Genomic DNA, 25731 nt, shown 5'->3' with positions numbered 1-25731 from the left:
TTTATTTTGACAATTAACTAAACTATAAATGGTGGCGGCACCAAAGAACGGTCACTATAGGAAAGTGGGGTTAAAGATGTCTACCATACACACCATCGCTGGTGATCACTCTCCCCGATCATCCACTCGTGCTAGTGGTGACCATCCCCCGGGCAGAAGCATGGTCCATGACCATAGATGTCAGGGGAGAGCGACACCCCACTATCTACACACACACATGAAGATCTTACAAGGATGACCGTTCTTTACCGCCGCCGAAGAGAGAAGAATAGGGAAGGGTGGGTGGGGCTTTTCCAGACAGAGGAAGCTTCACATGTAGCATGTGACTTTTCTTACCCTGTCTAAACCCTCCCACTGCTCTGATAGGCCTTGTGCCCATCCTGATTTACATATCAGCTGACCTTCCAAGTGTAACCTGGGGAACCCATCAGTGGTTTATGCTCCCTCACTGCTTATTCAGCATTTGTGATTCTTTTGCTTTAGTTGGCTGAGGACTGGTTCTGTCCCTTTAGAGTTGCTTATACTGCCCAACTGTTCTACAAAGAGAGCAAATACCAAAAATCCATCTGACCAATCACTGCACACCAATTATTTGTTTGTTTTGACCTATTGCTTTGTTCTCTCTGTTTAGCAGACAGCCCAGGCATATGCCAGTTGTAGCAGACAGACTTTGGCAATGAAACTGAGAGACAACCAATGCCATGGTAGCATTGGGAAGACAAATATACAATTCATAGCTGCGGTACCATTATGGTTTTTAATCTCTGATGTTTTACAAAAGTTTGATTTAGATGACGGTCTACTTTAATGGTTGTTTTATAGCTAATAACAGCCCATGAGTGTAATAAGCAACATTTTCCATCTTCCTTAATGTCTGTGCTGAGAAGGGAGATGTCTTCATTTGTGTGGTGTTCTATCTGTACTGTGGAGGGTAACATGTGGTCTGGCATGGTGCTTTGCCAAGGACTAGCTTTTCATTAGTAAATACCATGTTCTTTTCTCCTCCAGAGGAAAAGAAGAGCTTAAGGGTGAAGATCGGAAATTCTACAACCAAAGCGGTATTATCTGGCACCCTCACCATCCCATGCCACATCACGTACCAGTCACCCCCAGAAGGGGTCAGTGCCGGGCGGCGTGCTGTGTTGGCTACCCCAAGGGTGAAGTGGACTTTCATCTCCAGTGGGAAAGAGGAGGAAATCCTGGTGGCCCGGGGACACAAAGTGAAGATCAGTGAGGGGTACAGATCACGCGCCTACCTGCCCCACTACTCATCCTCAGCATATAATGTCACCTTAGTCTTGAGAGATCTGATAAGCAACGACTCAGGGATTTACCGCTGCCACGTACAACATGGAATCGAAGACGACTATGCCACGGTAGAAGTAAAGGTGAAAGGTAAGGTCACTGATTCCAGCATCGATCGCAAGCATAGCATTATTTAGTAGTGCAGTTTGCTTGTACAATAGCAGCTTCAATCCCAAAGGACAGAACTAGTAATAAAAGGACATCTGGGTTTATGACCAGGGAGTTCTGCGCATCAGTGGCCGTCGGCCAGTACATGCACGAACAGAGAAGGAAACTGGGAGGGATCCTGGTCCTCATTCGGATTGATTCGCCCAGTTGTGAAATTGCTACGGGGACCGATGGTGACGGCCTGTGTATGCGCATATTTGCTTATGCACCTGTGCAGGTCTTGCATAGTCTCCGAGGCGCACGTGGCGGGGGTGGGGTGGGGGCATGCATAAATATCCATTTGCAACTCTAGGGGGTGGGACGAGGTCAGGATTCTCCATCATAGTTCCTCTTTCCTGGCCTCCGTTATGGATGGCTTGAGTTGCATCATGGGTGCTATAAGCTGCTCGATGGTGGTAATGCTACATCTCTGGACCTCACAGATTTTTCTAGAACCTGTGGCGTGTGTGAAAGGAAATGGTGCTTCGTGAGTTGCATGTTGCTCTTGAACATTTTTAACCCTTTAAGTACCAACATCTGTGTGAGAGATGCGCAAAATATCCACTAAAATACCATTTGTTATTTCAATTCAAATAAAAATTTTTTAAACTTTAACCCTTTTGCAGTCCAATTTTTTTTCCTGGAATTCAAACAGTCCGGTTTAAATGTTTAAATTAATTGTAATTTTTTATTTTTAAATTCTAAAATGGTCTACATTGAATGTTCACCGTTAATGGTCTTATTTTAAAGTGGCTCACCACTGGATCTGCTACTAGCGCTAGTGCTGTGGAGCCTGACTAGACGTTGGACCTGAAAGGGTTAAAAATAAGCAAGTACTGTAACTTTGCACCTTGGCAAAACCAGGCTGCACTGCAGGTGTGGCAGATGTAACGTGTGCAGAGAGATTATGGGAGAGGTGTGTCCCAACACATTGCAATGTAAAAAATAGACCTGTTTAGTATTTGTGGGCTAAATACAAAAGCAGCCACTATTTACCCTGCATAAAAAACAGTCGATGTGTTTACTGTTTTTGCATGGTTTGTTGCATTTAATTTGCACACTTCAGATTTTATCCTTAGCTCGGGGCTATGGACGATGGTACAGTTACTTTGGTTTGTATCTCCTGTGTTCTTTAGGTGTTGTGTTCCTGTATCGGGAGGGGACCACACGTTATGCTTACACTTTCCCCAAGGCCCAAGAGTCATGTGCGCGAATCAAAGCTCACATTGCCACAGCGGACCAACTGTTGGCCGCCTACCACAGTGGCTATGAACAATGCGATGCTGGGTGGATTGCTGACCAGACCGTCAGGTGAGAACCATCTCACATCCCCACCTCTAAAAGTCTCTTGAGCGGACAGTCAGTTCTCCTTCATACTTTGCCCTGCAGATACCCCATCCAGAGACCGCGAGAGGGTTGCTATGGAGACATGGATGGATTCCCCGGAGTGCGGAATTATGGCGTGCTGGAGCCCGATGACTTGTACGATGTTTACTGCTATGTGGAGGAACTGTATGGTAATTTGCCACTATGCAAAGATATTCACAGCTATGCTTAAAACCGATGCCGCCTTGCTTGCTTGAAAATAGGTGTGGGTTTCCACCTGAATTCAGAGTCCTGGATAGAGCGGTCATCAATATCAGCAATGATTTTCACCAGCCCTTTCCTAGGTGCAAAAGGTCCACCTGAAATTGCCAGATCTTGGCGTGGCTACATGGCCACGGTAAATGTACATGGCCACGGCAAGCTCATGCTAAGGGCTACTGCTCAGCTAATCCAATTTTGGATCTACTAGCAACTGAGCATGCTCCATGTTAGATATTCCAGGGAGGCTTCATTCTTATACCAAAATGGCCACCGAACCTTGCATGCGCTGCACCATTTTGTCACTGTGTTAGAGTGCAACTGTGGTAGACAGATGTTTTCCACTTAGCTCCTTGAGACCTGTGATTAACTCTCAGTAGATGATGAACCGCTACCTAATACCCTCATACTAGGGTTTACGTTCTAAGCCATGAAGAGATATACAGAAGAGAGAGGTAAAGTACCAGCCAATCAGCTCCTAACTGATTTTTACTATGCATTTGTTTAGGTGAGGTATATCTGGGTTCTTCCCCCAACAAATTCACCCTGGAGGAAGCCAGAGAGCACTGTAGAAGAATGGGCTCCGATTTGGCGACCACAGGACAGCTCTATGCTGCATGGAATGATGGCCTGGACCACTGCAGCCCAGGATGGCTGTCTGATGGAAGTGTCCGCTACCCGATCGTCACGCCAAGAGAGAAGTGCGGCGGAAACTCACCTGGGGTCAAGACTATCTTTCAGTACCGGAATCAGACCGGTTTCCCAGACTCTCAGGCAAAGTACGACGTGTACTGTTTCAGAGGTAAATAAATCAATAGATATTTTAATGGGCTCAAGATGTCGATAGATTGTTTTTTGAACAGCTTCATGACGAAACCAAAATTGAATAGTTGTGGAAGCTTCATACTCAGTACCAAGATGGCCACCACTGAGCATGTACAGAGCCGTTTTGGGGCTGTGTGCAAGTACCACAGTGGTTGATAGTGATCAGCGATTACCTGCTACCCGGTATCCAGATACACTCACCGCCTAGTGAGCTGTATGACACCTCCCTCTGCTCAAGTTCCACTTTATGTACCAGCGTGTATAACAGTGAGTACGGCTCTACCTGCATTATCTTTATCGGAGTGATTTTATAATCAATAAAACCACTCCACGGGTTAAGTAACTGGGCTGTTTGTATCTGTAAGGCTCCTGCTGATATGTACAGATGCCTAATTCAGACCCGCTTGCTTGGCTGTGAGTGTTTGGTGCCCAGCGAGCAGGTAAGCACCACCCGCTGAGCTGCCCCCACCCCTGTGCACGGCTGCAAATGCAGATGTCTCACACACGCAGACAGTGTACCGTGATAACCGCTGAAAATTTGCAGCACAGGGAACAGGGCTGAATCGGTCCCAGAAATTCTGCTACACCATCACGCCTGTACAGCACTTATGCCAGGTTTAGATACTGCACAGATGACCACTTTAAGACATCAGGGGGAGCCAAGACAAGGATCACATTAGAGGGTCCTCATATTCTTTGGCCTAAATCTTGAGACTGGCTAGAGTTGGGCTCAAGAGAAACATGCCTGGAGAGTGACGCAATGGAGAGAGAAAAAGTACTGCCCAACCATTCCCATGTTCTGCTACGGAATCGTTTCCAAATACCGCCTGTCGGCACAAGTCGGCTAAAAAAAAAGTGACAAAATCATGTCGAACTTTTGACTGTTGACTTTCCCATTGTCGACCTAATGCTTGTGTCGATCGTCCGACCCTGTCAACCTTAGCCATGTCAGCATATTTCAGGTGTCGACCTAATGACAGTATCCTGTGTTGTGAACCAGAGACGCGACTTTAACAATTTCCACCTATTCTATATATAGGCTGCGCTGATCCAGAAGGTCGAACAGAACTGAGCATTTGTCATTTGATAACTGAACATTCAGCTTTTATTAGAAGTTCAAGGTGATGAAAGTACTTTATGACCAATTATAGAAATCATGGGGGGAATGTATTACGGTGAGAGAATCAGAAAGTGAGAGATTTGGTAAGAAATCTCCAGGTTTTTTTTTTTTTTTTAAAAGCGGCAATCATTTAAGGCCCCCATACATTAGTCCGACTTGTCCTAGGGACAAGTCGGACCTGATTTCACCGTGCAGCTCCCTGGGAGGGGGACACGCGATTAGGCACTTGATGTGCCAAGGTTTGCATATGATAAATCGCATGGAATTATCATATGCAGTCCCCGGGGAGCTGCAGGAGGAGGGAGCCATGCGGTGGACATCAGCGGGCGGGGGATGCCAGCTAATAGAGAGCCGAGCAGGGGGAGGCTGCATAGGGAGCCGGGCAGGAGGAGGCTGTTGCGGTGGGGTGAAAGCGGGAGCAGGGCGCTGGGCAGGGAGGATGACGCTGGCTGCCGGGCACTGGCTGCCGGGCACTGCAGCGGCGGGAGCCGGCCCGGGAGGAACAGAGAGGTCTCAGCCAATCAATGGCTTGCTAATCATCCGTATGGTTTTTTTTTTTTTCAAGTTATCTGTTCCTCCCGGCTCCCAGCCGCTGCAGTGCCAGGCAGCCAGCGTCATCCTCCCTGCCCAGCGCCCTGCTCCCGCTTTCACCCCACCGCAACAACTTCAAGTGCCTCCTGCCCGGCTCGGCTCTCTATAGCCTCCATCCCCCGCCCGCTGTCATCCCCCGCACGTCTCCGGGGCTGGGCTGCACATAAGATTTAGCAAATCTTATGTGCAGCCCGTCCGATCTCCCGACCCCGATCCGATGCGCACGTGACCGCGCATCGGATCGGACGGGGTGTCTGCAAGTGCGATTTGGGCCGATTTCACGGCCCGATTCATCCGAATCGGGTGAAATCGTGCCCAAATCGCATAGTGTATGGGGGCCTTTACACTGCAAATCCAGTGTGATTTAAAAAATGAGATTCCTTACCAAATCTCTCACTTTCTGATTCTCTCACCCTATTACATTTCACCCCATATTACATACTATAACTAAGGATACAATTTCTTGTTTGTAAGGCATCCATCCAGTTTATGGACATCCCTTTAGGTGCCCATAGACGCTCCGATGTGGGCATCCGTTTTGTGCTCAAATTACATGCATCGCATTGCATGCCTTGTGCATGCAATGCGATGCGATGAAAAGCATGTACAAAAAGTATGTGCAACACATACTTTTTGTACTGTTCAACTTCTTCACCTTGTAAAAGATTTCTTGTGGTTTTCTGGGGTACATTACTTTCCAATCCTCACCTTCTTGACTTTGTAAAAGTTTCTTGTGTCTTCTGGGGTACATTCTTTTGCGATCCTCACCTTCTTAAACCTTGTGAAAGGTTTCTTGTGTCTTCTGGTGTACATTCATCTTCTCCGATCCTCACCTTCTTGACCTTGTGAAAGCTATCTTGACTGTTTTGTGTCTTTTGGTGTACATTCTCATTTCTCATATCTCATACCGATGCTATTGTTTCTTCCTGTATGTATTTGACCGATTATAAAAATAGATGATCATAGTTTTTAAATTCAGTCTTCATCACTTCCCATGGTTGGACTTACAGAGGAGGTCCACTTTGAATACTAAATATGTTTTAGATCAAATGAACCAGTGTTTCAGATTGGAACAAATTATTTTTTAGTCTATTGCATTACTGTAAGTTGCGTTACTATAAGTCACCACGTTTCATTCCAGGTAAAAGCCTCATCTCAACGCAAGATTCTGACGAAAGTCTTGCAGATACGAGAGACCGCATTAGAAAAGTTATTACAGTTACAGAGAGCTTTGAGGAACTGAAACTGCCAGAAGTGAAAGCTGAAAATGAAGCCCAGGGTTCAGTAGACTCCATACCACTGAACACAAGTCCAACGGGAGCAGATGTGGAGAACACAACAGTTCCCAAGGCCCAGCAAGAGTCACCACCACACCCCACAGCACCGACGGTGGAAAGTATCGCCAGTGAGGAGGATCTGTCCCCTGCCGTTGCAAGCTTTCCTCCATATGCAGATGATTCTGAGGAAAGTGAAGACTCCCCTATGACTGATGCCATAACAAGGCCAAATCTACAAAGGTCTCCAGGTAGGCTATCATCAGGTGCAACTATCAGTTTGCACGAATCAGTGTTATAGTATAACTCTTTGCAGGAGATTTATCAAAGCGTAAAGAGATAAAGTGGAGAGCCAATCTGCTCCTGTCATTTTACAGGCTGTGTTTGAAAAATGACTGGTAGGAGCTGATTAGTAATTTATCTCTCCACTTTATCAAAGCTAAGTACATCTACCGGTTAGTCACTGACTAATAATTCCTTGAGTTCCCCAACTACGAGATACATCCGAAATGTTTTGTTGCACTTGTCTTTCTTCACAGAGTAGAGGCGGCCATTTTGTGTCTTGAACCAAGATATTTTACCTCAAAGATGGCTCTGGTTCCTAATGATTACATTGTTATTTGGTCTAAAGTATGTTTTACTAATTTCACTTGATATGATTTCTAATTGAAAATACTTTAATCGGTACTTGTTTCCTAGCACGGCCACAACGATCTTGATCTGGGGCATCGCAGGTAAAAAAATTGCATCGGTCGCATCGCATGCGGGCTAAAAAATCGCATGCGATGCGACCGACGCGATGCCCGCGATTTCCCATAGGGAACAATGTAAAATGCCTCAATTTAACCAAATCAACATAGGGAACAATGTTAAATGGGCCTGACACCCCAAAAAACCCCCCGACCAGTGAAATGGCCCCCCAAAAATACTTAACGCCACCCCACGATCAACGTCAACCCGAAGCGTGGCGAGCGCAGCTAGCCCACGAGGGGCGGCGGTACTCGTCCTCCGACCTTTTCATACCCCCACTATCCACGTCGGCGTAGAGTTGAGAATAGATAGTGGTGAGCGCAGCGAGCCACCGAGCCCGAAGCGTGGTGAGCGCAGCGCGCCCCGCGAGGGGGCGTGGGTACCTTCACCGGTAAACGCGTCCCTTCGCGGGCTTCACAGGTATCCGCGTCCCCTCGCTGCGCTCGCCACACTATCTATTCTCAACTCCACGCCGACGTGGATAGTGGGGGTATGAAAAGGTCGGAGGATGCGTACCGCCGCCGCTCGCCACGCTTCGGGTTGACGTTGATCGTGGGGTGCCGTTAACTATTTTTGGGGAGCCATTTCACTGGTCAGGGGGGGTTTTTGGAATCTCTGGCCCATTTAACATTGTTCCCTATGTTGATTTGGGTAAATTGAGGCATTTTACATTGTTCCCTATGGGAAATCACGGGCATCGCGTCGGTACCATCGCATGCTTTTTTTGGCCGTATACGATGCGACCGACGCGATTTTGACTTTTTCAATGCATTTCAATGGGAAATCGCGGGCATCGCGTCGGTCGCATCGCAGACCATTAAAAATTACCCGCGATGCCCGCGATTGTGGCCATGCTAGGAAACAAGTACCCTTTAATCTTATGGATAATGACATGTTTGATGTAATACAGAGTGTGGCTATAGTTTATCATTTAGCTGCCAATTTGTTCACTTTGTTTTTTCAGATGGCACTGTCAATATTAATTTATCAGTCACAAATCTTAACGAGTATAAGACACTTTATCAGAACTACAGTAGTCATTAAACGAAACATATCTTTCCTCGCTATGATATTGTTCACTATATAGTCTATGTATAGATTGCACCTTTTTCCAAACATTCTGAGCAATACATTGTCGAGAATCTAGACAATGTATTGCTCAGAATTTTTCTTTTAAAAGACTCTAGATCAGGCATGTCCAAACTGTGGGCCTCCAGCTGTTGTGAAACTACACATCCCAGCATGCCTTGCCATAGTTTTAGCATTCCCTAATAACAAAACTGTTGCAAGGCATGATGGGACTTGTAGTTTCACAACAGCTGGAGGACCATAGTTTGGACATGCCTGCACTAGATGCTCCAAGGTCAGTGTCCAACTCAGAATCGTGTTGGCATAGCATCTTTTCTGGATAAAACATAGGGCCTGATTCAGTATGGGACAGTAATTAGCACATCATGTGATTCAGTATGAGGCGCCGATTAGCACATCGTGGTGCGCATGAGCAAGTCCTGAACCTGTGGTCATATTCTGGAAAATGCGACCGTAGTCTAAGAGGTGGTAGGGGTGTCATCGCAGCATTGGCAGGGTGTTGACATTCGGTGGGTGTGGTTCACACAAAGGAGGCATTCCCAGCCTGTTTTTTGGGACAGTTAGGGAAGGCTGCGTGATGACTGCCTTTGGAGCAAGGGTGCGCAAGCAGGGGGCTACCCTAAAGATGTGAGCACTTTGTGCTCGCATATTGGCGATGTGATTGCAAGATTTTGCTATCACATCGCATAGAAGGACCTGGCATGGAGGCGGCCTGGCCCCGTGCTGGGCAGCCCCCTTGGATGCTACTGAGAGCAGTTGTAGTTTTACGATTGCTTGCAAAACTACAACTGGAGCTGAATCAGGCCCATAATGCGTAAAAATCAGTGCTAGTCATCCATGGCTCCTGGAGCAATATCTTAATAACATGGGGTGTATTTTCATATTTTGACAGAAGACAATCTTGAAGTGGTCACAGGGTCCACGGGAAGTCCATCTGAAGGACATGCTCTGCCAACTGCAGGTGACACGATCTTAGATGTTTCATTTGTGAATGTAAATGCAGACAATGATTATGACGACGTTACTGGCTCGGCGCAGGAAATGGGAGTTACTGTGTCAGAATCAGCCGGACACTTCCTTAACAACAGCACATCTGAGCCTACACACTTCACAGAAAGAGACCATACAGTGGATGCAAACAACCAGACAAGTCAAGGGGCTGTGAATGAGACAGTGTCAGATATGAGTTCTGCCCATGTTGTTCCAACCTTGTTTCCCTCTATTTTAGAGGCTGGTGTAGACCCTAGAGATGCCAATTCCTCATTAGCAGAAGAGTATGGTAATCAGCTCATTAACAGCTCATTAGAAACCCCCATTACACACACATTTCCCACTGTAAGCCCAACCACTGAAAAAAATTACTTTGAAGGATCTGGACATGAAGATCACTCGTTGTTGACAGAAGAACCTCAACATCCAAATACGGTCATAAGTCCAGTGGAGGAATTGGTCTCTGGTGATCACATCAGTGGTTCTCCAGATGACATTGTAGATACTCACGTCGTAGGCTCAAAACTAGCCCTTACAACAGCTAGAACCACATCATCTCAGCCACAACCAGACAGTGGACCTAAACTGTCCTGGGAAGATGGAAGTGGCCAAGTCCAAGAGTTCACACTAGATAATGTTGACACAAATAATACTCAACGCCAAGAAGGGCCAAATAATACAACACCTACAGCTGCATTTGGTGTGCAAATTCAATATGGGCCAAACGAAACGTCAACGGAACAAGTGTCCCACCTCAAAAGTCCTCACATATCTCCAGCCATGCCAACCATAGGGGTAGAAAAGTTGTATGTTCATGAGAGTCAAAGCTTTCAATTAGTAGTAAGCACAGTGGGGAGTCCCTTAGATCTAGAATCCAGTACATCTGTGTCTACTCCCCATACATCTTCTTCTTCACCACCCAACAATCCCAGAAATTCTACAAGCCATTTGTTGGAGAAGACCTTTCAGTCAACGGTGTCTATGAGCCCAACCGATGCTCTACCTGCTGTTCCAACTGAGAAGGCCATTGTTGGATCCTCTGTGAATTTTTCAGGTAACAATCTGCATGTCTACACAGCCGTTATTCTGTCAGTGGCCTCCTTCATCACTGCCTTGCGATGAATACTATGCTCTACCTCTGTACTTTTCTCCTTTCACTATATCATTAGAATCTGGGAATGCATCAAAATCAGCAACCCAAACAAGGTCAAAGCAACTAGCCTGATCATTGAAGAGCACGCACTGTTTGTTTTACTTCTATGAAGTATTTTTCTGATTGTTTCCATGAAAAATAAACGAAATTAAATGCTTTTTAGAATTAAAGCACTCGTTTAAGGTCATAATCTTCTTTATTTCAAATCCTTTTTGTGTGTTCTTTATGCGTGTCTATCTGATTCTTTCACTAACTTTCCTATAACTGCATGCTTTGGACTGGTAAATCAATATTTAATCTGTGCAACCAATTTAATCCTGTTGAGGTAGACCCAGGCCTGAAAAGGGAATTGTCGGGGGAATACTGACAAATGGATCATCGGTAATCTCTAGAAATGTATTGTAGCCAGAGCCAGATATACTATAAAGACAGCTGTCTATGGCAAAGAAGACATCCTTGCTGTACATAATGCAGGTGGCGACTGTGGAACTTCTAAGAAGCCACCTCCAAACTTTCCCTTGAGGGCCTGGAAAGTGTGTATTGGTGGCAGTGGGGGGAGGAGTGCAGTAGGTTGATGTTTAGCTTAGGTTGCCGAGAATCCTTACAATGGCCCTGACTGGCATCACTTTATAGGGAACATAACAATTGTAGTTAGCCATTTTTGCAAGAAGTCCTCATAGTGATCCAAACACAAAGTGTAACTGGTCATAAAAGTTGTCCTACTATTCTCTCCTCCTCTCACAAACCAGTAGCACGAGTTAGGACCTTCTACTGATTTCCTGGATTCAGACTCTACGATGTATCTGCAAACTAAAGAGCAGCTATAAATCAAAGCAACAAATCAGCTTTAATTTCCCATTTCAGTAAACAATGACAGGTAGCATCTTATTGAATACTTGGTTTTATAGCAATGTTTTCAGATGCCCTAGTTTTCTATATGTCCCTATAGTAACACTTGATTTATCACAGCCAAAATTAGGTGGTGTGGCCTGGTGTGAGTTTCCATGATCATGAACCATGTCCCATTTTTATCACTATGGGGGCATGGCCTTCCCCCAGTAACTCATTCCTAGGGCGGGATATACCAACCTTGTGCGATACATCCTGCCACTTGTACTAACCTATGTGATTAGCATTGCAAAGGGGAGCTGCCCTTTGCGGTGACCACCGGTCCCTAGACTTCCGGGTTTATGACCTTGAAGTCCATCTGCACAAGAGTCAGATCTGACAGCACCAATGCAAAAAGAAACCCATAGGCTTCAATAAGGAAATGGTGGCATTTGCTAGCATTACCCTCTGCACCAAAGCGACCACCACAACCACCATCACTACCACCACAACCTCGGGGACTCAATGACCCACAGGTGGGACAGCAGGACAGTGCCTGAAAAATGAAACTGCCCTGTCAAATTCGGGAAAGTTGAGAGGTACACCTGTACCCCGGTGGGCCAGCCAACCCACTTTGGTCTGATATGTAATTTTGGCAGTGCACCCCGTAATGGCCTGCATGGCCACCTGACTGATATCACAAGACACATTTCCATCATTATAAAAATGTCTGTCCCCATCTGAATGCGTTTTGCCAAGCATGCAAAGAAGTTAGCTTTGGACACCAAAATTAATTGGTTTATGGACTCACGACACGACTCCCTTTTACATTTCCAATAGAAGTATCCATTGCATTAGAGATTTTAGCATTATGTGCACCACATGCTGGTGATATCATGTAAACAAACCTCAATACAACTTTGCAATTAGAAATACAATGTACTTTTAGGATAAGGTTTAGAGATGAGTGAAAATAGTGGTGATATTTTTCACAATGGAACAGCTTTTTATGCCAGAGGTACGAAAACCTGGCAACAATGACATGTCTATTCATTATAAAATGAATATCCGTGATGGCGATCAAGAATCCCTTTTGCAGTATTGTGTGATGTGGTTGGGCTAGAACCTTGGACAATTAAGGCAAAATTCTATCAACAAAACTTTGTCAATCTGGTTGCCAGATGCAGAACAAGAAAATTCAAATAAGGGAGTTGCACCAACTGCCACCCTTACCGCTGACAAACATCGCCGGCCAGGACTCACTGGCAGTTGGTGTGTCTCCCCATTTGAATTTTGGAGTGCACAGCAGCCCCACCTTGGATCCACCACTGCTCATAAGTCATGACTAGTAGAGAACAGATGTGGACAAGAGTACTAGAAATATTAATTCTAATCAATATAGAATAAAGGCACAGCGGCATAGTATTGTAATGTTATTGTTTCTGTAGAACTTAAAGCCCTACTTACAGAGGGCATGGGTAGGTGTTAGGTATGTGGGTGGACTGGCGGGGTACGGACAGGACAATGGGGGTTATTTTGGTTCACTCTTTCTGACAAATTCCTTCTTAGATGGACAAAACCATGTGCACTGCAAGTGGGGCAGATGTAACATGTGCAGAGAGAGTTAGATTTGGGTGGCAGTAGAGGGTGCTGTTACAGAATGGCATGTTGTAGATACATTGTACCGTTCTCCATGTTTCTGAGTACATTTGTAGCTTCCCATTGTCCCTTGTATTGTAGATGACTGCTACCCCAATCCATGCGAGAATGGAGGAACCTGCGTTGAGGAAGACGATGGTGATTTCCGCTGTTTGTGTTTGCCAGGCTATTTTGGAAAAGTCTGTGACATAAGTGAGTGAGGAGGGCGCTATGTGTATGTCTATGTCATGTGTGAATGAGCTGGCACGCATACTGCACACATACTTATACGTATATTCATACGTGGTTGGCAAAGTGGGTTTGTGTTATTAGTTGAGGTGCTGGTGGGTGTTATTAGTAGAGGCTGAGGAGGTGATGGGTGTTATTAGGTAAGTTGGTGCTGGGTGTTATTAGGATAGGTGAGGAGATGATGGGTGTTATTAGGTGAGGTGGTGGTGAATGTTATTAGGAGAGGTTGAGGTGGTGGTAGGTGTTACTAGGTGAGGTGGTGGGTGATATTAGCGAGCCTGAGGTACTTATGGGTGTTATTCGGTGAGGTAGTGGCTGAGATTATTAGGTAAGGTGGTTCTGGGTGTTATTAGGATAGGTGAGGAGATGATGGGTGATATTATACAAGGTGGTGGTGAATGTATTAGGAGAGAATGAGGTGGTGATGGGTGTTATGGCAAGGTGGTGGTGGAGATTATTAGGTGAGTTAAGTTGGAGGTAGGAGCTATTAGGAGAGGTTGTTTGGGTGGTGTGCGCTATAAGGAGTGATGAGTTGGTGTTGGGTGTTATAAGGAGAGGTGTAGGTGGATATTACTATGAAAGGCTGAAGTGGTGGTGAGTGTTTTATAAGAAGCTGAGGTTGCAAAGAAGTTAATGGTGGAATGTGGATGTGATCAAGCTCAAGTTTCCGCACCAGGACCCAAGGGGGCTTTGGCCATGCCACCTCGGCAATAGTCCACAATCTTTTTTCATTGCTCCCTATCACTGTTTCCGGTTAGATGTAGACAAATGTCTGGATGACTGGGACACATTCCAAGGATTTTGCTACAAGCATTTTTACACTCGTAAAAGTTGGGAAGAAGCTGAAACCCACTGCCGTCATTATGGGGGTCACCTGGTGAGCATCGTGACCCCTGAAGAGCAAGACTTTGTGAATAGTAAGTGGCCACTCCAAAAAAAGTGAGGAACGTGCAGATTTAAATCTGTGGTTCTGCTGAGTATGTAGTACAACTCCCATTTCCTATTACATTTCGCATGGCTGAACTAAATCTACACTAACTCTCGTCTAATGTAAATACTGAGAGACTAATATACTAATTGCAGGGACCTTCTCTGCTTATGTATAAGTGTTTGCTTTAGGATCTATTAATTTTATTTGGGTTTCTTCATCTACTAAATCCCCGATACCGATCTTACTTTATGTTTTTAGCTTTGGTAGGGGGTAGGTTTAAAAACAGGGAGTCGATATCATTAGAAACATCACCAGATCCAAAGGTTTAGAAAAAAAAACACACAACCCATTAAAGTTCTCAAATGTCCACAACATAAAGAAAGATAAAATTAAGTCTAGAACATGTCATCTCCCATACTAGGCCAACATTACAAGTGAAAATGACCAATAACTGGGACAGGATAATGGAGAGGAGGAGGATAACCAGAGTGGATAAATGAGCGGAGGGTGTGGAGAAGAAGAGTGTGGTCATAGTCTGTAGAAAGGTAAAGTAGTATGAGGACAGATGAATGTCCTTTATATTTAGTGGAGAGGACAACAATTGTCATTTGCATCTGGAAGAGGCAAAAGCCAAGTTGGAGGTTCAGGAGGTTCTTACAATAGATCTTCTTCCTCCACCACAGCTTGAGGACTCCGTCACCTCATCCTCTCCCTCTTCTGAAACATTTCTGACTTATCTAACTCTCGGTTCCTGCTATGCAAACATCATCTCATCTACTTTCTTCTGCTCCTTGTATTCATCCACCCCACTACCATTGATTAAATAAATCCATGCGCTTTTCTCTTTTATTTCACTCAAATCCCTTTTGCCCATCTCCTACGTTCCTTATCCTCTAGTATCTACCTCCGTGACACCCATATCTTAAATCTATCCTTCGCTACTCTCCACCTCTCTAACTACTTTACTTCTCTATCAATCTCCTTCACTTTGCCTCCATATTTTCTCAGAGGTTTGTCTTGCCATCATCCTCTCTAAAAACTAAGTCAAACGAGGACACGAGGGAGACAAGTTTGGAGGTAGTGGTTTGTGGAGTTGTCAGTCGGAAGGGAAGAAGAATAGATTAATACAGTTGACCTAGAAAGATGAAAGGATAGTTTGGGAAGAGCCAAACATATCGCTCAGCTAGAGGAGAAAAGGACGCCCCACCACAATCTGGTCTAGTTACAGTGGGTGTAAGAAGTCATAGCAGTTGAGAACTACTGGAGAAGTGATAACAAAAAGGTTAAGGGACTTTAGAGATGGGAAAGTCGTGGATGGAGACAGTTTGGATTTTTTACAGTTAAAAGCCTGGTTCACCTCAAGCACAGTGGCAGGGTAATGGTATAAATCTGCCTATAGTTTGAGGAGAGGAAATTCCACAATGTATAGTCCCTGCAGGCGATTTGCAGCTTCTGTGGGCTTGTGAGACATTTGAGATTATGATTATTAATTTAAAAGAGCGAAAAACCACTTTAGAAGAATCATGGAAGTAATAATACAAAAAGCACCATACATACTGTATGCCATACTGGAGTATAGTATATTATACAGAAGGAGAAGAATAAGCAGGGGCCAGTCCACAGGAAGAGGGAGTAGGTACAGATTAACTGGGCCAGGTCTTGTCTGGGAGGTCTGAACCAATAAGAGGCAGAGCAATGACCCCTCCCATATTCCCACCAGTTCATGACCAAGCCCCCAGCTCGGCCACTCCCCTTTATGGCAACATGGCCCACTAGGGGGACACAGCCAGTCCAATCCCATCATTATTATTATTTATATAGTGCCACATGGGATCCGCAGTGCCCAGTTACAGAATTCATAAACAAGTAAACAAAACAAGAAAACAGTGACTTACAGTTCAGGACAATATAGGACAAGAAGAGGGTATATAAACCTTTCTGCATCAGTAGACGATAAAAAAACGCAGATGACTAAAATAAGTATTAGGGTGGCGTAAAACAGGGTGATTAGATGCCATCAAAGGAAGCATGGAGATGGTTTAATTAAAACTGGAAGAGCATATGAGGGCAGAGGGCCCTGCTAGTGAGATCTTACATTCTAAAGGGGAGGGGCAGAAAGACAGTGGTGAAACGAGTGGAAGAGGTGATCATGTAACAGTGGGTTAGGATGAGAGTTGGCTTGGCTTGGGAAAAAAGTGGGTCTTGAGAGCCCGATTTGTAGAGAAGTGGGAAGTCTGATGGTGAGAGATAGAGAGTTCCAGAGGTAGGGAGCGGCACGTGAAAACTCTTGGGAGGCAGGAGTGGGAGGAAGGAACCAGTTGGCAGGAGAGGCAGTGTACATTAGCAGAGTGAAGAGAATGGGTAGGTGAGTAGGGAGATATCAGAGATGTAAGTGAGTGAGGATTGGACGAGGGCTTTGTAACGGAGTGTGAGAAGCTTCAATTGGATTCTGAAAGGGAGGGGAAGCCATAAAAAAGGGCTTGTAAAAGAGGTCAATATTATGGAGTCAATATTATGTCTGTTGACATTCTACATATCGAAGAGTCATTCCGAAAACCCATCACACAATGAAGTCAAAACATGGCATCGAACAGAAGAGAGAAGACTGGGCATAATGCACTGTAAAAGTTACACTATAGCCCCCAAGTCACTGATTACCAGAGAAATGTCTTTACCCAAAGATAGTTGGCTTTAGTACACCAATGAGGAGAGAGAAACTATATCTTCAGGATGTAGCAATGGACAGATTTATCCAGTCAATGCAGTACGACTGCTGGTCTTTACTTACCATTAAATCTAGAACAAGTCACATTATCACAATGCACATGTGCAGCACACATAAATAACTGTAGCTATTTAATGTTCCTGCAGACAAGTACAAGGAATACCAGTGGACAGGCCTAAATGACAGGACCATAGAAGGAGACTTCCAGTGGTCAGATGGAAATCCCCTGGTAAGCTGTATATAGATGTATATAGTGGCAGCATTATCATTGACATGCACTGAAGATTCCTTTGAGGGTATGGTGGAGTGTGTTCTTTTAGAAGTCTAGAAAATAACATCCTACAGGTAACCCGTGGCTCTGCAACTGGCCAGAAATCCCAGCATTCCATACCAGATGGAGAGCACCAGGTGGCGCTAGTCTGCAGTAGACTGACCAGAGGAAGGCCACTATTTGTTGTTGCTGAGTTACCACACATCTTTTCTATTTGCACTGATAGTCCATTAGGTGTCTTCATGTCTGTTGGTAGAGCGTTGCTTTTTTTTCTTGCGTGTTGCAAGCAAGGACCAATTTGTTTTAATCTGCCCATATTTAATCTACATTTACTATGAAGTTTATTGGTTCTTATTTATTTATTTATTTACAGTTTCTTATATAGCGCAGCAGATTCCGTTGCGCTTTACAATAGTAGACAGTGATAAGACAAACTGGGTAACAACAGACAGACTTGGAGGTAGGAGGGCCCTGCTGCAAGCTTACAATCTATAGGGATATAGGGGGGAAACATAAGGACAGGCACCAGTAATAGCATAGCAGTTACAAGTCCAGAAGGAAAGCTATATAATACATAAGTGCCTCAGAGGGTTATGCATGTAGAACTTAAATATGATAGGCTTGCCTGAAGAGGTGAGTTTTCAGGGAACACTTGAAAGTTTGGAGACTGGTGGAGAGTCTTAATGTGCGTGGAAGGGCATTCCATAGGATGGGAGCAGCCCGATAAAAGTCCTGTAATAATGAATGGGAGCTAGTGATCCGTGCAGAAGAGAGACGCAGATCTTGTGTAGAGCGTAGTGGTCGAGATGGGAGATATTTTGTGATAAGTGCAGAGATATATGCTGGTGCAGTATGGTTAATAGCTTTATAAGCAAGTAGAAGTGTTTTATATTGAATACGGTAATATACAGGCAACCAATGGAGGGACTGGCAGAGCGGATCGGCAGACGATGAGCGTCTTGCAAGGAAGATCAGCCTAGCAGCAGCATTTAAAATTGATTGCAGTGGTGAGAGTCTGTTCTTGGGAAGACCAGTTAGGAGACTATTGCAATAATCAATGCGGGATATAATGAGTGCATGGATAAGAGATTTGGTAGTGTCTTGTGTGAGATAGGGTCGTATTTTGGATATGTTTTTTAGATGCATGTAACATGATTTGGAGACAGATTGAATGTGGGGAAGAAAGGACAGTTCAGAGTCGAGGATGACCCCTAAGCAACGAGCTTGTGGGGTAGGGTAGATTATCGAGTTGTCAACAGCGATGGAGATGTCAGGATGGTAACTGTTCTTAGTTGGCGGGAATATAAGTAATTCCGTTTTGGAAATATTGAGTTTGAGTTGTCGACAAGACATCCAAGATGAGATGGCAGAGAGACAATCAGAAACTCGACCCAAAACCACTGGTGACAACTCCGGGGTTGATAGATAGATTTGAGTATCATCCGCATACAAGTGATACTGAAATCCGAAAGAGCTTATTAGTTTGCCAAGAGAGGAGGTATAGATTGAGAAGAGCAGAGGACCTAAGACTGAACCTTGCGGAACTCCGACTGACAGAGGTAATGAAGAGGAAGTAGAGTTAGAGAAGCGAACACTGAAAGAGCGATCAGATAGGTAAGATGTGAACCAGGAAAGGGCTGTATCAATAAGACCTAGGGAGTGTAGTGTTTGTAAGAGAAGAGAGTGATCAACGGTGTCAAATGCAGCAGAAAGATCAAGAAGAATAAGTAGTGAGTAATGGCCTTTAGACTTAGCCGTTACCAGATCATTCACCACTTTAGTCAGTGCTGTCTCAGTGGAGTGTTGAGAGCGAAAACCTGACTGAAGTGGGTCTAATAGGGTGTTAGAGTTAAGAAAGTTAGTGAGGCGAGAGTAGACAAGTCTCTCCAGTAGCTTGGAGAGGCATGGGAGCTGAGATATAGGACGATAGTTAGAGAGAGAGTTAGGGTCAGAATTCTGTTTTTTTTAGAATAGGAGTTATCACTGCATGTTTGAGCAGAGAAGGAAAAGTACCAGTAGTAAGAGAGAGATTGCAGATTTTAGTTAAGGTTGGAATAATCACAGGAGATAGATTTTTAATGACTTGCGCAGGTATAGGATCGAGAGGAGAGGTAGTAGAGTAAGAGGATAAGAAGAGTGCGGAAACTTCCTTTTCATTTGTGGGCTCAAATGAAGAGAAAGTGCCAGAGGGTTCAGGTGGGAAAGAAAGAGGGTTAGAGGTTGTGGAAGAGCATACCATTTCATCTCGGATGTTATCAATCTTGTCCTTAAAGTAGGAGGCAAGTTCTTGTGCACTGATGGTAGCCGGTGGGGGAGGAGGGGGAGGGTACAGAAGAGACTTAAAGGTGTTAAAAAGTCGCTTAGGGTTGGTGGCATGAGAAGAGATGAGAGATTGGTAGTATGTTTGTTTGGCAGTGTCCAAAGCATTGCTGTAGGAGTAGTAGCTAGTTTTATATGCGAGGAAATCAGTCGTACTACGAGATTTGCGCCATTGGCGTTCTACTTTACGTGAATGATTTCGTAGTTGTCTTGTAGTTTTGGTGTGCCACGGTTGGCATCTAAGCCTACGCGGGGTGTAATGGGTAGCTGGAGCCACGTCATCAAGGGCTGTTTCAAGAGTCTGGTAGAGGTGGGAAACAGCAGAGTCAGGAGAGGTAAATGTAGAAATTAGTGAGAGCTGTTGTTGCAGGGAGGTGGTAAGTTGTGGAAAATTAATTGCATTAGTATTTCTGCGGGTTAGAGTAGGCTTGCATGATTTCAGTGTCAGTGAGCTTGGGGTAATGGAAGAGAGTGAGAGGGTAATGAGATTGTGATCAGAGAGAGGGAAGGGAGTGTTAGTAAAATCAGAGACTGAGCACAGCCTGGTGAAAACAAGGTCAAGGCAGTGGCCTTCCTCGTGAGTAGAGGAGTCAGACCACTGGGAGAGGCCGAGAGAGGAGGTTAGAGAGAGGAGTTTGGAAGCATGCAAAGATGGTGGACTGTCAATAGCAATATTGAAGTCACCCAGGATGACAGTGGAGATGTCAGAGGATAAGAAATGGGGGAGCCAGGCAGAGAAATCTTCTAGAAATTGAGTTTTGGGAAGCCCAGGTGGGCGATAGATAGCAGCAACACGCAGAGAGAAAGGGGAAAAAACCCTAATGGAGTGAACTTCAAATGATGTAAATGTGAGTGAAGGAGCAGATGGTAGAACTGAGTATGTGAAGTCTTGTGACAGTAATATACCAACCCCACCTCCTTTACAGTTACCAGGCCTGGTGGTGTGAGTGAAGTGGAAACCACCATGTGACAGTGCTGCAGGCGAGGCCGTGTCTGATTGTGTGAGCCAGGTTTCTGTAACTGCCAGCAGGTTGAATTTGTGAGAGATAAAGAGGTCATGGATGGATGTTAATTTATTGCAAACAGAGCGTGCATTCAATAGGGCACATTTAAGTTGTTTGGAGTGTGGTGGGAGGCAAGTGATATTAATGAGGTTAGCTGAATTTCTAGGCATACAACCAGTAAACTCTGAGTGGGACAGGTGGTTTGGGCCTGGGTTTGGTGATATGTCACCAGCTAATAAGATTCTTTCATAAAGCATTGGGAACAATGTTGTAATACCAGGAACCAGATACATTTTGGGTTCCAAACTACTCGACTCAGTCCTGAAGGACATGGTAACCAAACCCAAACATCAGATTTCCAGATCAGTAAGGTTCTAAGTCTTGTCACATGGGGGCTGATTAATCAAGCAGTGCAAACAGTGGAGAAGTTGCCCATAGCAACCAATTAGGTTTTGAGGAAACATCTACAAAATGATACGTATATATGCTGATGTGTTGCTGTAGGCAACTTGTCCACTGGTCCACTTCTTTATTCTTTTCACCGCTTGATACCTCTACCCCATAGACTTCTGTGAGGATGCATGGATGGGTAACTCTGAGGTGTGTAGGCTTCTGTTCTGGATCCTCCTTTCTCCTCAGTGTACCATACTTATGAGTCTCCATAGGACTCCAGTCAAAGAAGGCTTGATGCCAGATCTCAGAAGCTATTCTTCATTTACTAAAGGAATGACTCAGTTTCTTGATCAGGAAGTGAACAGGACGGAGCTAGTAATGACCAGAACTTCTGTAACAAACTCTCAAAGACTATGAGTAATGGAGCAGTGGACTCATTAGACTCCCTTATACCCCTTTCACACCGCACTTGTTAAATGGTATATTGCCGTTGTTTTTCCATTTTAAAATAGTTTAAGGCTGCAGTGGGAAAGCACCAGAGTTCATTTACCGGTGAAAGATAACCGGTATTTCAAAACGTTTAAAAAGCAGAGTCCTACACGTTTCAGAGCGGTTTTTTATGCAGTGAGAATGGCTCTGAAACGATATTTAGTAAAAACAACAGATTACAGACCTGTGATAGGCTGTCTGCCTTGAAACGTGTTCAGGGGATTAAACGGGTTGACTGATGTGAATGGTATTTAAATGGTATTTAAAACAGTTATCTACTGCAATGTGAAGGCTCAGACCCGTTTTAAATACCGTTTCAAAATACCGGTTTTTAAAACGTTTAGGCAGTGTGAAAGTGGTATTACCACTCTTGAAGACCCTTACCAGTTATACAACCCTGAAAACTCCTGTTCTTGAAATTATACGATCAGATCTACAGCTGTTGTACTGTATTTGATGAAGGGCACTATCTTACCAAAGGTCTACTGGTGTCACTATTACTTTTCTAGGCGCCCCTTATAGATAGCATTTACTAACTGCCTTTTATTCTCTGAACTTTTATTCTGGGACTTCAGCTCTATGAAAACTGGAACCAAGGGCAACCCGACAGCTACTTCTTGTCTGGCGAAGACTGCGTGGTCATGGGATATCACGATAGTGGTTCCTGGAGTGATGTCCCATGTAACTATCACCTCCCATACACCTGCAAAATGGGCCTAGGTAAGAATAAAGAGGAAACAGATGTGGAGCATATATATACCGTTGTGCTAATTATGTCCAAGGTTTCCCAGAAGGTTAAAAGTCAACACAATCAAGCTTGGAGGGCATAATTGGGCTGTGATGACCCCCCCTCCCCCTACCATGGCCTAGATAGACAGCTAGTTAGACTTGAGAAGGTTTTCATAGCATGTATCGCCTTTTATTCCCCTTTAAATTATGTGATCATGCCCTTTTGTGTTTGTTTCCCCTAGTGTTTTGCGGCATCCCTCCTGAAGTGGTCAATGCCACTACATACGGCAGACCGAAAACTAGGTACCAGATCAGCTCCGTGGTGGGATACCGCTGTGACGATGGTTATGTCCAACGCAACTCCCCTATCATCAAGTGCCAATCAGATGGTGTATGGGAGGAGCCGCAGATAAACTGCTTGCCTAGTAAGTAGAACATAAAGACTACATAACACACCTGCAGAACCATGTGTGACCACCAGGTGAAATGTAGAGCACTTCTGTTCAAATAATACATAAGTGTGCAAATGATATTACATTCAAACAAGGAATTCACTGTATTTTAGTACTATTACATTGGGAATTACATTACATTTTTTCTTTCAACACTCACTCAACCGAGGCCTTCTTCCTAGGCCTGCGGACCTTCTCATAACCTTACATAGCACGAACCTGAAAATTGATCGCAATTTTGCATTACCGCCGGTGTCTAACCCGATACCGTTGTAAAAAAATGTGCTAGGTATTCCGCTTCGACCCCCCCCCCCCCCCCCCCCCAGTGTAAGAAAAAAACCTAAGGCTGGGTACACATAAGATGACCTGGCTATCTAGCCTATGGCAGATGGGACGGAACCATATAGCATGCCGTCTGTACACACTGCATGGTCTGGTGAACAACCACACGATATATCGTTCCCCGCCACATCCAAATGCATGGGGTCATCAGCCACATCTTCAGATTGCGCTGCATGTACAGCATATATTTAGAAGTGACGGAAGACCCACAGGAGCGTGCAGTAGTGCATTTACTGTACAGTACATTTGACAGTTTGAATGATTTCTCTTTCCGTCCCATTGTAAATCAGGGAATCATTCAAAACAATTGTCCAGTGGTCTCTGTGTTTCCCAGTCATCTGCCTCACTTCTTTCCACACAACATCTATTCTGTGGTCACCCACCCATGGGTCACTGTGGTCCGTGGGTGAGACAGTGGGAAAGTGTTCAATTACCGGAACTTTCCTGCTGTAATCGGGACTGTTGGGAGGAACAGCTGGAGCCCCTCTCTTTCATTGTCCGATGCTCGCCAGAACGTTCCCACGGATGAGCGCTGGTGGAGAGGGACACCATTAGACTGGGACGCCCGAGCGTCTCACACGCATACGCATCCCAGTCAGTCGGCGGCTGGGCGGCGGGACCCTGCCCGTCTCCGCTTCAGGGAAATGGGCAGGGTTACTGGGGGGGCGCACGGTCATCGGGGCCAGCGATGGGGAGCTCCGCCTGAACAGGGTGTGCGAGCGTCTTCTGCGCGTGCCCCCTTCCAACAGCTGGCATGAGCTACGCTCTATCTGTATGTAGAAATCTTAATGATTGCAGGGGGTGAGACCACCCATACTTCTAAAAACCAAGATGAAAGTACAAAGGGACATCACAGAAGGGGCACTAAAATATCTACTGTCCATGCAAAGAATCATTTCATTCTTCTGTTTCATGACGTTTTGTTTTTACGCAGCACTACAGTGATGTGACACTGCCCAATGTCCTGTCTCCTCACTCCGACGGGGACCTGTGCTGTGCCCTGCGGCCGCAGAAGAGGCCTGGTTCGGCCAACGTGACTAAAGTTTCACCACAGGGAGGTGCTATATTTACCATTAGACTCTGCCCAGTTCCGTCCACTGCTGCCAGACTGCAGCATACAGTACTTTAACCCCTTCACTGCCACATTGCAAAGGAGGACAAATCGGTGACTGTTTATACTGGGCGGGGGGAATGTAGTGTTGAGTTAGTATCTAAGGCTGTTTTTAGATGAAAGTAGTGCTGGCTGCAATATCCCCTAACACACACACTGCATATATTCCCATCTCTTCTGGTTGACTCTGAAGAAATCCATGCCAGCCAGTACAACACCACCCTATATGGATTGCCATTCAGGTTCAGTCATTGCTCACAGGTACTGTATTCCAAACGGAATGGGATCATTCGTCAGACTGCATTTAGGTCTACAGTCATTAGGTCGACCCCACTAGGTCGACTGGCAGGAAGGTCGACCTGACTTAAGGTCGACATGGGCCAAGGTCGACATGAGTTAAGGTCGAATTTGCATAAAGGTCGACATGAGGAAGGTCAACTGGTCATAAGGTCGACATGGGTTTTTCACTGTTTTTTATCCGAATGTCGACACAGTCGACATGGACACAGTTGGCAATGAGAATCGGACCCTCACATCGCTCGCAATGCTTCGGGCACGGTGCCTCGCTGCGCTCGGCACACTATTTTATTCTCCCACCATGCCCTAGTGGATGGTAGGGCATGAAATACCGCCTGTCGGCACATGTCGGCTCAAAAAACAGTGAAAAACCCATGTCGACCTTATGACCAGTCGACCTTCCTCATGTCGACCTTTATGCAAATTCGACCTTAACTCATGTCGACCTTGGCCCATGTCGACCTTAAGTCAGGTCGACCTTCCTGCCAGTCGACCTAGTGGGGTCGACCTAATTCCATTCCAAACAACAGCCCTGATTGTCACTATAACATACATGGCCTTATTTGGAATTGGTATATCAGGAGGACCTGACCTAATTAGTCCCTGTCTTCCATCTGGCTGCATTGTGAGTGCCATTTTGACCGGCACCCATGGCACTTAACCCTTTCTCCTCTGATGAAAAAAAACGGGGAGTTTTATCAATGCTTTGAGAGAAAAGAAGCGGAAAGAGATAAAGTAGCTGCCAATCAGCTCCTCACTGCTGTGTTACAGGTTGTACTTGAAAAATGACAGTTGGGAGCTGATATTTTGAATTCCTTTCCCCATATTTATAGTAATGTCCATAAGGGAAGCGTCCACTGGATATACAACCCCTATTCAGTACCATTGTTCTAGAGTCCAAAGGGTAGGACTCTTCTGTATTATCAAGAGGCAGCTGCTCAATCTAACTCCAAACCACTCTATTTTACTGGCAGCTGATTGGCTGATACTTTCTCTCTCGTAGGCTTAGGAAATAGACCCCAAGGTACCAACCAATCAGCTCCTCACGGCCATGTTACAGGCTGTGTTTGTAAAAAAACAACAAGAGCTGATAGATTGGAACTTTACCTCTCCCCACTTCCTCTC

At 45.1% G+C, this 25731-nt stretch overlaps 1 protein-coding gene across 2 annotated transcripts in view; it reads left to right on the top strand.

Moving 5' to 3' along the window:
* The window catches only part of BCAN (brevican), a 55276-nt gene extending 30609 nt beyond the window's left edge, over positions 1–24667 (top strand). The window contains exons 3-14 of one of the 2 annotated variants that reach the window (XM_083167030.1): positions 1009–1395; positions 2589–2763; positions 2842–2969; positions 3545–3838; positions 6714–7097; positions 9578–10729; positions 13397–13507; positions 14302–14460; positions 17346–17428; positions 22251–22395; positions 22647–22829; positions 24133–24667. In XM_083167030.1, the coding sequence (XP_083023156.1) occupies positions 1009–1395; positions 2589–2763; positions 2842–2969; positions 3545–3838; positions 6714–7097; positions 9578–10729; positions 13397–13507; positions 14302–14460; positions 17346–17428; positions 22251–22395; positions 22647–22829; positions 24133–24143 (3212 nt within the window). In that variant the 3' untranslated portion in view covers positions 24144–24667. The remainder of the gene's footprint in view (positions 1–1008; positions 1396–2588; positions 2764–2841; positions 2970–3544; positions 3839–6713; positions 7098–9577; positions 10730–13396; positions 13508–14301; positions 14461–17345; positions 17429–22250; positions 22396–22646; positions 22830–24132) is intronic. The other variant, XM_083167031.1, reaches the window with a different exon arrangement.
* The last annotated feature ends 1064 nt before the right edge of the window (positions 24668–25731 follow it).

This window comes from Crinia signifera, chromosome 12 (genome assembly GCF_055691185.1).
Source record: "Crinia signifera chromosome 12, ASM5569118v1, whole genome shotgun sequence".
NCBI lineage: Eukaryota > Metazoa > Chordata > Amphibia > Anura > Myobatrachidae > Crinia > Crinia signifera.
Note: the sequence above shows the minus strand (reverse complement) of the source record. Positions and strands in the feature narration are given on the sequence as shown.